This window comes from Suillus clintonianus, assembly GCF_016758775.1.
Source record: "Suillus clintonianus strain FC179 chromosome Unknown DEU56scaffold_83, whole genome shotgun sequence".
NCBI lineage: Eukaryota > Fungi > Basidiomycota > Agaricomycetes > Boletales > Suillaceae > Suillus > Suillus clintonianus.
The window spans coordinates 117,228-130,881 of NW_024539307.1; the positions used below are offsets into that span (position 1 = coordinate 117,228).

A 13,654-nucleotide genomic window follows, 5' to 3' on the forward strand; every position below is an offset into this window, starting at 1 on the left:
GGTCACTTATAGCCCATATGTCGAGCCATTCCAGCAGTATCGCTCAAAGCAGCTACAACAAATCCCACTTCTATCCGCCCCAGTCCTATTCCGCGCACGGTCCACAACTGCGCATGCAAGGCACGCGGGCCACTCGGGGTCAATTGCACTACTCGGGTCTGCCGAGTTTCCTTGCATAGCGATCATATAAGTCTGGTCGAGGAACGCCTGCATTTGTTCGGTTGTGACGTTAAGTGGCGCGACATTCGTCAGTGACGTCTCGCCATCCCTCGGCGGACCACCGTTGGCTAGATAGATGAGCAACGGTGCCTCCGTGCTGGAATCGCATCCAAAGAAAGTCGGCCTGGTAGAGAGGTTCTGGGCAATGAACTCGGAGATATTGGTTGGGACAGGAGGGAACGAGTAAGCAGTGGGAAACAGTGTGTTGACTCGGTTCTGCGTGTTCTGCGTTGCTGTTCAGCGTACGCCAAGTGAAAACAAAAATGTGCTTACAATCAGAGATCCACCAGCTGACCAATATGCATTTTCCAAGTCTTGACTCTAGGTTGCACATCAAGGAACGGATCGAAGGAACAGTAAATATACCCACAGCGTCAATGGCAAAAATGGTGTCAACCCCTCTCGCCTTAACCAGCAAAGGCTGAATTGGAATTACTTCTCCACTGCTTCCTCCGTCAGACAGCGCGAGTATTGTTTCATCCGCGTCAATGAACGCGCCCTCTGTAGCGGGGCCAAGGAAAGGGTTTGGGAAGAGCGTGCCATCAAGGACAACGCCGGTTTGGGGAATTGTATTATTGAGAACCTCGAGTATCGGATACATCGGGGAGTTGATGAGGGTCGATTCCTGTCCACAAATCAGTCACAGCTGACAGAATTATCTCAAGGAAGGCCCCACCGATGTATTAAAGAAAATATCCGCATCACCAGAAGCTCCCATGATAAAGCTAGTTTGATCAAAATTGGTGGCACAGATGGACTCGTTCGCCGTTCCCAGGTATTTCATTGGCGTAAACGCGGCAAGGGTGGGATCGTACGATCCCATTTCATCTGAAACACACACTGAGCAACGGGACCACATACCACCCACCAAACGTACAAACGTTGAGCTCCACGACGGGGTTCGAGGTTGGAATAAGGAAGCCCGGGACGACGGTGGATAGATTTCCATTGGGAGACAACAGTGTCGCAAGGATAATGGGGAATGGCTGCTCGTATGCCATGAAAGTTGAGCTACAAAGATTGATAATCGTCACTCCAAATATCAATGAGTCACGACCTGCACTCACACATTTGCGACGGCAGACCAGGTATATCCCGCTCCGTGCACCAGGAACTCATCGTAGAAGTTATTAATATCAGTCCCGTTCACAAAATGACGCCCGTTGTCGCGCGCAATCACGTCCACATAGGACACAGAAAACCCCGCCTCAAACTTTCCTCGCACTTCGTCAACAAGTAATTGGATGTACTCCGCGTTCTGAGTCGCGTTGGTGTATGGAGCCGCTCGGCTGAGCTGCGCAAACCATCCGCCCCATGCGTTTGTGGGGTCCGTCGAATTCGTGCCAAAGATTAGGTCATGCATAGTAGGGAAATTTGCCTGAGCCAACGTTCCTACCAGGAGCGATCCACTAGAAAGACCTGTAAGGTACTGGGCTGCCTGAAGCAACCCACCTGTGCCTAACGCAGCAGACGCTGCATTACGACTATCCAGTACACTCATGACACCAGCGCCGAACATGGCAGATCTCCAGCCTCCTCCGCTGCACGCAATACCCAAGTTGGGATAGTCACCGCTGTCGCCACTGAGTATGTCAGAGACATAAGAAGGTAATGACACATCAGTAGCCTCGATGTTAGAGAGATAGGTCTTCCATGCATTAGGTAAGACATTTGATTTGCGGCTGCTGATGTATGCAGTTTCTTGAGGATTTAGAGTCTGATTGCCAGCAGCACTGGAGCCCGCTTGTCGAACAAGAGTAAACCCGCTCGGACATGCGCCATAGACGGGAGTATATGCAAGGCTCGCTGCGCTCTGCGCCACAGCGAGTAGAGGCAGCGATGATGCAACTAGGAGAGTGGTAAGCATCGTTCAAGGAACTTGTCGCCCCGCCACGGGTCCACGTTATAAGCATTCCGACACGCTGCTGGCATGCGGCGAGGGGTGAGATACTATTGATTACTTACAGTCTATTCATGATGGACGCCTATTTCGTGCTTTTGGCGTGGAAACATGATAATTTGTGGTAACGGTACATCCCTGCGAAACCCACGACTAAAAGCGATAACCATAACCGATAGTACGGTGAGTGTTTGGTGACGTGGTGGATGTTTAATGACATGTTAATGGAGAAATCAACAAGAGTAGGCAAGAATGGGCGACATGTTGTGCAACCTCGCGGATTCATTTGGACTTCATCTAGACTTTTTCAGAGACATCTTGAGTACCACCGCCTCCGCCTTCCTGTTCCGCCTGCTCAGCGATAACAGCTAAAAATGTGCCAATACTACCTGTCACAGCACACTCAGGAAGACCCACAGCCGAGCAAAAAGGTGGAGGAATAGTCATACGCTGCAAGATTTCTACCGCCTGTTGTGGTGTAGCATCTGACTATGGGATAGTTCAGGTGGGAGATGAGGGAAGAGGATGGGAACAATTCAAAGTGCAGTTGTAAGAGCTTAAGCAAAAAGACAGGACGTCTGTCAACCAAAGTTCTGTGAAAATTAATATTAGTGATGATGCAGCCTGGTTGAGAAATGTAGATACCGTCTTCGCTTGCGGAGCCGGTCACCGATAGCGATGATGTTGGGATCAGCGAGGGTTCTGTTCAAATCCTTCACAAATTCTTCATCGCGGCACGTTGACGAGTCTGCGAGACCATCAGGTCTAACTCAAATTACTTCGGTGACACAAACACACCTGTAGCCAAACCCAATGTAGAAGGACCGCAGTTAACCAATAAAAAACCAAAAGCTTGCAGTAAGTGAGACACATACGAAATGCCTTTGGTCAGAGCTCTCTAATGCAAGGACATAGGTCCTGTCCCCAGCTACTTTGCGTGACTTTTCCAATTTAGCATCGCCAGGAAACAAGATTAGATCCTCGCCGAGCTCCTCTGTCGTTCGGTCTTTCCACATGAAGTGTATGAGGCCGTCTTCATCGATCAAGACAATCGCGCCGTTGGTGGGGAAGGCGCTCACGAAATCGGTTCCAGCGCGTCGAAAAGCACGACCAGCCTTGAAGGAAAGGATGGCTCGGCCAAATGAGTCGTTGCGTGTTACCATGATAAGTATAGCAGGAATTTGGTGAGTTCGAAAGGGTCGATACAATCAACTTGAAGCTAATAGGAGCAGCATTGTAGAGTCAAGATTATAAGTGTCGGGCCTGATGCATCAGCAGACATGAACGGACGAAGCACGGCGAGGAATTCGCCAATGCCAATGGAGGTACTCGGTCCTACTTTTGAGGTCATTGCAAGTTGATAAGTGTTGAACACGCGTCCGGGCAAATCTGGCAGCTAACCGGTCGACCAATCACTGACATGTATATGCATATGGTGATCAAGAGGGCAGTCGAGGCCATTGAGAGTAATCATGTACCAAAAAGCAAAATCCTTTTGGGGGGAGCAACTAACAGAGGGTCGAATGTTTCGCCACTATCCCTGCTGCTTTGTAGGAATATACATGGGCTGTATTTGTGCGTTCGCGGGTGGTTAACTAAACCAGAATTGAGGTGGAGAGCATGTAAATAGTCCAGAGAAAATACTCGATGAAGATAGTGAGACGTGAGCACGAGGTATGCACGATGGTGGAAGAGAATAAAAAGGAATGTATCCACCTAACTCGGATACGAAGAGTTGCGCTCAAAGTCACGTGGTTGACGCTGAACATATCTCAAAAAATTACTCAGTCTATCTAAATGCTTTCCATCTTTATCTTCGTGTTACTTGGCAAAAGGTGCATTTCTCGTATCTACGTGGTCTCGTAACTATTCCCCTTCGAACTTCCGCAAGCCTTACAATGAAGTCTGCTACATATAAGAAGATGCACATAGCGCCAACCACAGACTTGAGCGCTTTATCTACACAGCAAATTGCCATAAAGCTGTGAAACAAACACGAGGATGACGCATGGGATGGGACGAACCTTACAAAGCGGTTTGAACGAACGGGCGCCCAATTTCCCCCTCTCCCAACCAGACACCATTGATCGCTGGTGATCTGAGCACTGGGCTCGCCTGAACGGTGTTTCTCGTGAGTGATACTGTAGGCTTTTCTGAAGGCTAGAGCTGACAATTTGCTTACTACAGCGACTTCGACCCATATACACCAGGATCTCTTGCACATTCTCGAATAACAGCACAGCAAGTGCTGCATATACAGTCCAGAAGGTGAAGACTGGATTCCTGTAGTAGGTTGGCTCGTGAGCAATGACTTATGTGATTCTGGAAAGCGCTAAAGTGAAAGAAGATAAGCCCGTGGACTCATAAGCAATCATTACCGTTGCCGGATAACTTGGTTCTGATTGAAAAATCGCAGCGGGCTTCTCTCACATAGATAATCTGCGCTCTGCAGTACTTGACATCCCCAGCGCCGATCATGTTTTCCTCCACCAGTAAGAAGCTAGCGATCACGCCACGCTGGACGATGCGAGGTCATACCGGCTGGGTAGATGGTATCGTCCATCTGCCCGGCGAACGACGCATAATCTCATGTTCCCATGACGCCTCACTCCGATTATGGGACCTGGAGAGCGGTACACAGATAGGTGGGGACTGGCGAGATGAGAGTAAAGCAGGAATGTGGTCCATGGCATTGTCTCCAAACAACAAGACAGTTGCAAGTGGAAGTAGCGACAGGACAGTAAGTTTGTGGAACGTCGAGACGAGGAAGAACATCACCAAATGGACGGGACACACCAGAGTTGTGTGTACATTGTGCTGGAGTTCAGATGGTAAGCAAGTAGTGAGTGGATCCCGTGATGGGACAGCAAGAGTATGGGATGTCGACAGCGGTGAAACTGTCATGACAATCAAAACCAGACACAAGTGGGTGAACGCGGTGATATACTCGCCCGATAACGAAAAAATCGCATCGGGCGGAGACAACGAGAATGCAGTCAAAATCTGGGATAGCAAGATCGGTGAGCTGATCACCGCACTCAAACACGATTGGGCAGTTTGGAGCTTGGCCTGGACGTCGGACGGAAAGAAGCTTATCTCCGGTTCGTATTGCTCGATTAGAATATTCGACACAGCCACTTGGCAGCAGATTGCCGTTCTTGAGGGTCACACAGACGGCGTCAATGTCATCTCCTTGTCTCGGAACAACCGCCTCCTTGCAAGTGTATCACGGGATAACACAGCGCGTCTATGGAATCTCGACACGAATCTCCTGATCGGACAACCCCTCCAGCATGAAGATCATTTGCACTCCGCAGCCCTTTCCGATGATGGAAAAGTGCTAGTCACTAGTTGCAAAAACGGAAATATGTACACATGGGACATTCACGCCATCATCAAACAAGCTGGCCTTGAAGACCTACTGCCCGTTCCTGATGTGAGTTCAAATCTCTTGGCTCTTTGGTGAAGATGATGTTAATGTCTTTTTTGCAGGTCATAGAGCTGATAGACGTACGCGGTGTATTTCTTGACTTTTTTGATCACTGTAACATCGGCATTCTAGACCGATGCCACGCAGGCCGAGGGCGATGAACTACCACCGGACTTTTTTGATGATATGCGAGACGGTGTTCATGTGCGTCGTCAGCGATTCTAAATCAGTTCTCATTCTGACCTCTTGATCTCAGTCCTCCACAGCATACAGTAACCGGTACCGTTCCTCTGCCCGCCGCCGCCCTCTCGCACACTCTTCGAGGAATACGCTCTTCCGCGGCCTTTCAACGCTCTTTCGCCGCTCTCCCTTCAACATAAATCAAGCAACCGAACTTCAGCAACGTCCAAGGCGGTCTATCTTCTCTCATGGCGGCCCTCATGTCGTCAAGGTTGCTGCGGTGCGGGACAAACAGGTACCGTAATCTTTGTTCGGGTGCATTTCCAATAACTGTGGTTTTATTTTTTCTGTGTAGGCGCTATATGTTGCTCCGCCGCAGGTAAAAAAAACACAGGCCCAACCACAAGGCCAAGTTCAGTCGTCGTCATCGCAATCTCAGCCTGCCGCCGCCTCGACTTCCACGGCACCTCCTGCTTCCGCTCCCGCTCCTGCTCCTGACACTCAGCCGAATGGTAATACCATACCAAGTGCAAGACCTGCGCATTCACTACCCCTCCGAATGCTGGCACATCTCGTTCTTTTTCTCTGCTGTGCGTCTTCTCAACACGATGGCAATGTACAACCAACACAGCAGCAGCAAGGCCAATCGCAGAACCAGGTACCATCACTGCAGACTCAGCCAGCCGCCTCCTCGACGTCCACGACACCTACTGCTCCTGATACTCATACTACCACGCCAGGTGCAGCAACCGCGCAGCCACGGCCCCTTCCATTGCGGACTCGTTTCGTCCTTTTTCTCTGTTGTGCATCTCTCCCGCATGCAGATGGGCATTGACGCTGCAGCATATGGACATCTATTTCATCTTTGGATCAGGTTCTTGTGTTATCATTGTTATCTCTTCGTCCGCGTTGAGACTCCGTATTTGATTGCCCCAACCTCCTCTGTCTCGGGTTAGTTTTACCACTGGCATGAAACCTCCATTATTATTTCAACCACGCTAAAAACACGTACTGGCTCCAAATGATGGTGCTGCAAATCCTGAGCACCAGTCATCCTTCATTTATTGGGTACCCGATAGCAAGTATGTACACCCTGCCTTGGACTAGATCGTTCCTTCGCCCTACTGCACATACGCACCCTCTCAATGCAACCGAGACGTCTCGACCTGTAGTCTGCACTGCTACTGGCCGTTATGTTCTCCGCTTAAGAAGCGTAGGTCGCGGACGACGCAGTACTGAAGAATCAGAGTTTATTGCTTTCAGTCGAGTCTCCGTGAGTGGACGATATATTCGCATGTTCATCTGCTATTTGAGGCACATTGTCAAGACGGCGCATTTCAGTCGCACAGGAGTCTCCTTTCTGTCCTGCTACTACTGATCCAACACTGTCAATCTCTTGTTATTGGAAAGGACCATCTCAGTCCGCTGTGATGTTTGATATCAGCTTTCATGCAGCGGTCCAACCCATTCAGAGGAGATTCAGATGTCGGCAACTCTTCTAGCATGTGTTTACCCTCTGCGTCATGGGCTCTTTATAGTGGTCTCACTGATCCTGGCTGGACAGGTGGAATGATAGTCGGCGAGACTTCGCTAAAGATGTGGTAAGTTTCATGTCTTTTCTATGACCTGTATTCTTTATATCCGCAAGCAGGTCTCTTTCACGGTACGGATGTCGCATTCTACGCTTAGTTTCGAGATTCTTTCCCCTGAGTCTGTCGTTTGGGCTGCTGATTTGGGTGTGTTTCCAGTTACATTCTACGGATCGCTGGCTCATTCTTTGAGAGAATGTTGTTCTTCGTTGCAGCATTGTCTGTCCTCATCTTGCGCACTGCTGGCATTGGTGCGGTCTCAATTGCATCTCCGGTTTGGTTCTGCCTAGCGACGTGGCTCGTACTGGCGGCCAACGTGTTTCACGTTTCAGGTCCTGGATGATAAAGTGAGTGCCACGAGTTACTGCCGCCTCTTTTGTTTCATCTGGGTTCCAGGTATATTGTGTTCTTTATCTCAGGATGGTAAAATGACATCTCGAGAGAGCGGTATAGAATAACGATGCAGATACAATATGTACGATGCAGGAGGCATCACTTAGGGTATTGACATTCCTTTCGCATTATCAGCCAATACCCAGTCTTGAGGCAATCCTGTTCCTCGTCCAGAATAAAGCGGCCAGGCATACATGTCCAAATTCTTCAAAAAAACAGGTTGACGACGATGAATGAATTTGCTGCAGCAGGTATTATATTAATGAGTCGACACCAACTTACCTTTCAAAGTGCTTCGACCGGCTAAGCAGCATCAACATGAAACGTTCCAAATCATCTCTCATTTCCTCGCAGTGATCGACAACGGCTTCATCACTGACGGGCGCTACCCGTCTTGGAAAGAGTAACAGAACACTTTTTAGCTGGGCCAAGGGCAGATTTTGTAGCTCCTCAACATGCACAGTTGCGCGACCAAATCCAGAGAACTCGCCCACCTGCGCTTCGAACTTTGGACTGATTTCTGGAGTTGATCTTGATTATGACGGGAACAAAGTGCATGGTACTTCACTGTTGTCCGTATCACAGAACATCGTTCTGCTAATTCCATGGTCGCCCGGCGCTTACTATGCAGTAAGTAATGTCGCTTCATTGTTCCACCTTCCTGGCAGCTTCAACGACAGCAGTTGCGATACAGTCCCAATCCCGAAAAGCATCGAATAAGGTAGAAGAATGCGACTTTTGTCGCCAGCATGAGGTCCCTTACGTACAAGAAGACGCACATCGCGCCCGTCGCAGACCTGAGCGCTTCATTTACACAGCACTGAAGCTGTGAGAGGAACAGGTTGACACATGGGACGCACCTAAATAAGAAAAGACGGCCTGAACGATGAGCGCCCAACTTCCTCTTCTCCCAACTAAATATCCATTGATCGCTGGGGTGATTTGAGCACTGTGTTCGTTTGAACGGTGCTTCTCGTGAGTGATGCTGTGGCTCTTCTGCAGATTAAAGCTAATCACTTGCTTACTACAGCGCCTTCGACCCATACACAGCAAGATCTCTTGCATAGTCTCGAATAACGGCGCAGCGAGTCCTGCATACAGTCTTGAAGCTGTCTTCAAGGGTGAGGACTAGATTCCTGTAAGTAGGTTGTCTTGTGAGCAACGGCTTCTTTCTGACAAGGGCTAACGTAAAAGAAGTACCCCTGGACTCACCAGCAGTCATTGCCGTCTGAATACCCCGGTCTGGTTCAAAGATCTCAGCATACTTTTCTTGCATCGATAGTCCCCAATCTGTATTATGGAATCCCCAGCGCCGACCATTTCATCATCCGCCAGCGAGGCACCAGCAGTCGCGCCACTCCGGACGATGCGAGGCCATACCAGTTGGGTAAAAGGTGTTGTCTATCTGCCCAGCGGACGACACATAATCACATGTTCATTAGACGGCTCACTCCGATTATGGGACCTAGAGAGCGGTGCACAGATAGGTGAGGACTGGCGAAGTAAAAAAAACGAACAAGTGTGGTCTGTGTCATTCTCCCCAAACGGCGAGACAGTTGCAAGCGGAAGCGGCGACGGGACGATGAGATTGTGGAACGTCGAGACGAGAAAGGTCATCGCCAAATGGACGGGACACACCAGTGTTGTGTGTGCATTGTGCTGGAGTGTAGATGGTAAGCGAGTAGCGAGTGGATCCTGGGATGGGACAGCAAGAGTATGGGATGCCAACAGCGGTGAAACTGTCCTGAAAATCGAAACCGGGCATAAGTGGGCGAACGCGGTGATGTACTCGCCCGATAATGACTACATCGTGACGGGCGGATCCGGGCACGATGCAGTCAAAATCTGGGATAGCAAGACGGGCAAGTTGATCACCACACTCGACGGACCAATTTTGAGCTTGGCATGGACATCGGACGGAAAGAAGCTTATCTCCGGTTCATATGACCTCATTGGGATATTCGACACAGCCACTTGGGAGCAGATTGCAGTTCTTGAGGGTCACACATATCGTGTCAGTGCCATCTCGTTGTCTTCCAACAACCGCCTCCTTGCAAGTACATCATGGGATAAAACAGCGCGTCTATGGGATCTCGACACGAATCTCCCGATCGGACCACCCCTCCAGCATGAAGATGACTTGGAGTCCGCAGCCCTTTCCGATCATGGAAAAATACTAGCCATTGGGTGCCAGAACGGAGATGTGTACACATGGGACATTCACGCCATCCTCAAAGAAGCTGGCCTGGAAGACCTCCTGCTTGTTCCTGATGTGAGTTCAAATCTCATGGCTCTTTGGTGAAGATGATGCTAATGTCTTTTTTGCAGGTCATAGAGTTGTTAGACGTACGTGGTGCATTTCTTGACCATTTCGATCGCTGTAACATCGGCATTTTAGGCCGATGCCACGCAGGGCCAGGACGATGAACTACTCCCACCAGACTTTTTCGATGGTGGACGACCCAGTGTTTATGTGCGTCCTCAGCCATTCTCAATCATTTTTTATTCTGACCTCTTGATCTCAGGCCTCCACAACATACAGTAACCAATACCGTTCCTCTGCCCACCGCCGCCCTCTCGCACACTCTTCGAGGATAACGCTCTTCAGAGGCCTTTCAACGCTCTTTCGCCGCTCTCCCTCCAGCATTAATCAAGCAACCGAACTTCAGCAACGTTCAAGGCGGTCTATCTTCTCTCACAGCGGCCCTCGTGTCGTCGAGGTTGCTGCGGTGCGGGACAAAAAGGTACGTCTTTGTTTGGGTGCATTTCCAATAAGTGGGGTTTGATTATTTCGATGTAGGCGCTATATGTTGCTCCGCGGCCGAAAAAAAAAAACACAGGCCCAACCACAAGGCCAAGCTCAATCGTCGTCATCGCAATCTCAGCCTGCCGCCGCCTCGACTTCCACGGCACCTCCTGCTGCCGCTCCCACTCCTGCTCCCGATACTAATACTGCAATACCAGGTGCAGAAACCGTGCGAACAAACATCCTCCGGTTCTTGTCTCATCTCGTGCTCTTTCTTTGTTGCGCATACCCCCCTCAAGCTGATAGACGTTAATGCAGATACGGTATATGGACCACTATATCATCGTTGCATCAAGTTCTTTAGAGTGGTCACCTCATTGTTGCTGTCTTTCGCTAGTTTTTAACAAGCACACATAAATATCTTTACATACACCCTGTGGGGATCATACATCACGTATCTCCTTCTGCCGCCTCTATGTGAAGGGCCTCAATGGTGATACTCGTGCAATGGATTGAATTCAATATCCACGAAAGCCCGGGACTATGGCCGCAACCTCTGTGTGCTTCACAAGAAGGCAGAACATCCGCCAAATAGACGCTGGTAAGCGACGACTGACGATACTAAACGAACATGGAATTGAGCGATAGTTGGCCCGGGAGTTCAAGGTTATCATTCTTGTTGATGCAGGGCAAAAATTATTCTTACCCAGGATGGACGGCCAGGAACTTGAAGTCGTCCAGACAGACTTTGCGCTTGGGACTTGAGAGTCACTGCGCCGGGGGCATCGACTGAACGGCCGGGACCAAGCAAGTAGGTTGTGGTGGGGCCTGTTTCTAAGACTTTGTGAGTATATCTGCTAACTCGACATACAGAAAATGTCAGGGGCTCAGAGATAGTGCCAGTGGTGGGAGGTAACAACGATTCATTGGGGTAAGCAGGGGCGCAGGAACCCGAGAACCTAGAGGAGGACGAGGAGGAACATGGGACGGCAGTTGATGATAGCGAGAGTCAACGCCATCCTGCGTATGCGCGCGCCACCAATAGACATGCGATAAGGTCAACTGCAGGAGTCCAGTACTTCTTGGAATATCGGATAAAGTCTTTACGCACAGTAGGGGGCCCGTCAGAGTCAGAGAGTGCCCGAAGTGGACCTGAAGCTCCTGAAAGCTCCTTGGAGACTCTGTCCCTCAGGGCATTACACAGGATACATACCATGCCGCGATACATAATGGTGATCCTGCAACACCTAATCCGAGAGTTTCTCCTGTATCAATTTTCTCATAGCGGAGATGATAAGTCATGTCTAGTCTATATGATAATAATCAGTGCTACTCAATAATCAGAAATTGAGGCACAACGGATGGGGTAGGTATTATGAATCATCACTGCTCTCATCTTTCAATGTCGATGGATCGTCGCCGTCAAGCACCGTCGATTCGTCGTCCGTCTGGAATCTCGACTCGTTATCACTCTCGTACCCGACAAACTTCCCGATAGCTAGAACTTTACTGTCCTCGTCTGTCAGTGGACTCGGCTCTGTGTGGGCATCAACGAATGCTTGCAATGATATGAGTTCATCGTCTGGATCAGGTGCTTGGAGTGTCGATCCCTCCGCTTCGTAGAAATCGCTGAGGGCGAGTGGACGCATGTTGAAACCCTGATATTTGTGGTTGGTGAAATTCACCAGAGATAACTCAAAACGCACCTCTTTCTCGACCTTCGTCAACGCCTCTTCGTCATGCTCCATGGCGCGCATACATTCCCTCACTGGGACCATAGCAGCATTGCGACATAATTCACGTAAATCAGAACCAGAGAAGCTTGGTGTCTGAGAAGCAAGGGCGCGCAAGGAAAGATGGGGATCCAGTTTCGTGTCCTTGAGCATCTAATGGAGTTCAGAGTGAGCATTCTTAATTCGATGGTATAGACACGTACTAGGGATAGAATTTTGAATCTCTGTTCTGCATCCGGAAGACCCACAGCGAACCGCTTCGGCATGCGCCTCAAGATTGCAGGATCAATGTCACCTGGTCTGTTCGTTGCGCCCAGCACTAGTATCCTGTCAGAGCCTGACGTCAAGCCGTCCCATGAACTGAGCACCCGAGATCAGCCAAAGATCAATCAACAAACGTAGAGCTCACGTCATGAATTCTGCCTTCATCATACCCATGACCTCGTGGTCGTCCCCACGGCGTTCCCTCAGGAAGGAGTCGATCTCGTCGACAAATATGATAGCAGGTTGGACCTTCCGCGCGAGGCTGAATAGACCTGCGACTAGCTTGTTGGACTCACCAAACCACTTATTTGTGAGTGTTGATGCGGGAACATTAATAAACGTTGCGCCCGATTCTTTAGCCAGCGCGCGCGCGAGCATAGTCTTCCCGCATCCTGGCGGTCCATATAGTAAAACACCTTTTGGGGCTCCAAGGAGGGGAGAGGCTGAGGTGAAAAGAGCTGGGTGGATTAAAGGATAGATGATCGTTTCGCGGAGAGATGATACGATTGGCTCCAGACCCCCGATGTCTAAGAAATGTTGGTTGACATTGTGAATTCATCTGGACGGCGAACTAACCCTGAAATCGAACATTAATTTCGTCTGGATGAACAACTTCCTTCGATATCGCTCCTGCGAAAAATCCCAGAGGTCAGCAGGAAACGAGGCATAGCCGAGGAGGTCACGCGCACTCTCGTACTCATCCAGCTTGAGGTTCTTCTGTCCGATGAGCTTCTTGATTGCCTCAGCGCTCTTTGTTGATCGGTCATCGCCCCGCCTGAAGTACCACTACAAGGAGATTAATTGTGCTTCCCGTAAATTTCCATGACGGAGACGCACACGAATAGCACAGTAAACCGCTGCCTGACACGTGGACTCTCAGCTAACAGCAGTATAACGATGGACGAAATGAATAATCACCTGCGAAGCTAGAAATAGAGCAACTGCGATCGTACCAGCATGAGCAGTGGTCGTAAATGGAAGCAGCGGTAAAACATACCATCAAGGATTATGAGGCGTCTCGTGCTCAGAGAAGATGTCATTGAAAAGGAACGGAAGCTTGATTAATTATTGTATAATCAAAAAGCAGGCAAATACTTGTGCCCACAACTCTGTTATAAAAATGAGGAGGAGGCGTGATGACTGGCAGCTGCACTGCTGTAGCGAGTCAGTAATCACTTCTGTTATTTGTGTATATTTGGC

At 49.6% G+C, this 13,654-nt stretch overlaps 5 protein-coding genes across 5 annotated transcripts; 2 read left to right on the forward strand and 3 right to left on the reverse strand.

Annotated features, from left to right (window-relative positions):
* Positions 1 to 6: 6 nt before the first annotated feature.
* Positions 7 to 2,086, reverse strand: DEU56DRAFT_961113 (lysophospholipase; the record flags this gene model as incomplete). Its single annotated transcript, XM_041359331.1, has 6 exons — positions 7 to 444; positions 493 to 540; positions 590 to 844; positions 896 to 1,059; positions 1,097 to 1,230; positions 1,287 to 2,086. The coding sequence occupies 6 exons, from the start codon at positions 2,084 to 2,086 to the stop codon at positions 7 to 9; spliced, it is 1,839 nt and encodes a 612-aa protein (XP_041204764.1).
* A 678-nt stretch (positions 2,087 to 2,764) lies between these two features.
* On the reverse strand, positions 2,765 to 3,143 carry DEU56DRAFT_823906 (uncharacterized protein). Its single transcript, XM_041354229.1, has 2 exons — positions 2,995 to 3,143; positions 2,765 to 2,867 (listed from the first exon to the last, which is right to left on the reverse strand). Exons 1-2 carry the CDS (start codon positions 3,133 to 3,135, stop codon positions 2,835 to 2,837), a joined length of 174 nt encoding a protein of 57 aa, XP_041204765.1. The 5' UTR covers positions 3,136 to 3,143; the 3' UTR covers positions 2,765 to 2,834.
* A 1,452-nt stretch (positions 3,144 to 4,595) lies between these two features.
* Positions 4,596 to 6,895, forward strand: DEU56DRAFT_983121 (WD40-repeat-containing domain protein; the record flags this gene model as incomplete). The annotated part of the gene is made up of 5 exons (XM_041359935.1): positions 4,596 to 5,555; positions 5,612 to 5,629; positions 5,682 to 5,753; positions 5,806 to 6,024; positions 6,085 to 6,895. 5 exons carry the CDS (start codon positions 4,596 to 4,598, stop codon positions 6,562 to 6,564), a joined length of 1,749 nt encoding a protein of 582 aa, XP_041204766.1. The 3' UTR covers positions 6,565 to 6,895.
* A 103-nt stretch (positions 6,896 to 6,998) lies between these two features.
* On the forward strand, positions 6,999 to 7,905 carry DEU56DRAFT_903599 (uncharacterized protein). Its single transcript, XM_041356644.1, has 4 exons — positions 6,999 to 7,330; positions 7,419 to 7,465; positions 7,534 to 7,665; positions 7,715 to 7,905. The coding sequence occupies exons 1-3, from the start codon at positions 7,179 to 7,181 to the stop codon at positions 7,659 to 7,661; spliced, it is 327 nt and encodes a 108-aa protein (XP_041204767.1). The 5' UTR covers positions 6,999 to 7,178; the 3' UTR covers positions 7,662 to 7,665; positions 7,715 to 7,905.
* A 3,911-nt stretch (positions 7,906 to 11,816) lies between these two features.
* On the reverse strand, positions 11,817 to 13,589 carry DEU56DRAFT_823938 (ATPase). Its single transcript, XM_041354230.1, has 8 exons — positions 13,452 to 13,589; positions 13,373 to 13,395; positions 13,292 to 13,315; positions 13,144 to 13,240; positions 13,031 to 13,084; positions 12,600 to 12,981; positions 12,394 to 12,550; positions 11,817 to 12,343 (listed from the first exon to the last, which is right to left on the reverse strand). Exons 1-8 carry the CDS (start codon positions 13,492 to 13,494, stop codon positions 11,831 to 11,833), a joined length of 1,293 nt encoding a protein of 430 aa, XP_041204768.1. The 5' UTR covers positions 13,495 to 13,589; the 3' UTR covers positions 11,817 to 11,830.
* Between the last annotated feature and the right edge of the window lie 65 nt (positions 13,590 to 13,654).

What these genes read in the sequence shown, in the direction of transcription:
- DEU56DRAFT_823906 (XM_041354229.1), bottom strand. Translation starts at nt 3,135, where the DNA reads ATGTGGAAAGACCGAACGACAGAGGAGCTCGGCGAGGATCTAATCTTG. An exon ending in GCTCTGACCAAAGGCATTTC is followed by an intron (nt 2,868 to 2,994) that starts GTATGTGTCTCA and finishes ATGGTCTCGCAG; the next exon opens with ACTCGTCAACGTGCCGCGAT.
- DEU56DRAFT_903599 (XM_041356644.1), top strand. Translation starts at nt 7,179, where the DNA reads ATGCAGCGGTCCAACCCATTCAGAGGAGATTCAGATGTCGGCAACTCT. An exon ending in GAGACTTCGCTAAAGATGTG is followed by an intron (nt 7,331 to 7,418) that starts GTAAGTTTCATG and finishes TTCTACGCTTAG; the next exon opens with TTTCGAGATTCTTTCCCCTG. An exon ending in CGTTTGGGCTGCTGATTTGG is followed by an intron (nt 7,466 to 7,533) that starts GTGTGTTTCCAG and finishes TCTTCGTTGCAG; the next exon opens with CATTGTCTGTCCTCATCTTG.
- DEU56DRAFT_823938 (XM_041354230.1), bottom strand. Translation starts at nt 13,494, where the DNA reads ATGACATCTTCTCTGAGCACGAGACGCCTCATAATCCTTGATG. An exon ending in ATGAAGGCAGAATTCATGAC is followed by an intron (nt 12,551 to 12,599) that starts GTGAGCTCTACG and finishes TCGGGTGCTCAG; the next exon opens with TTCATGGGACGGCTTGACGT. An exon ending in GATTCAAAATTCTATCCCTA is followed by an intron (nt 12,344 to 12,393) that starts GTACGTGTCTAT and finishes GAACTCCATTAG; the next exon opens with ATGCTCAAGGACACGAAACT.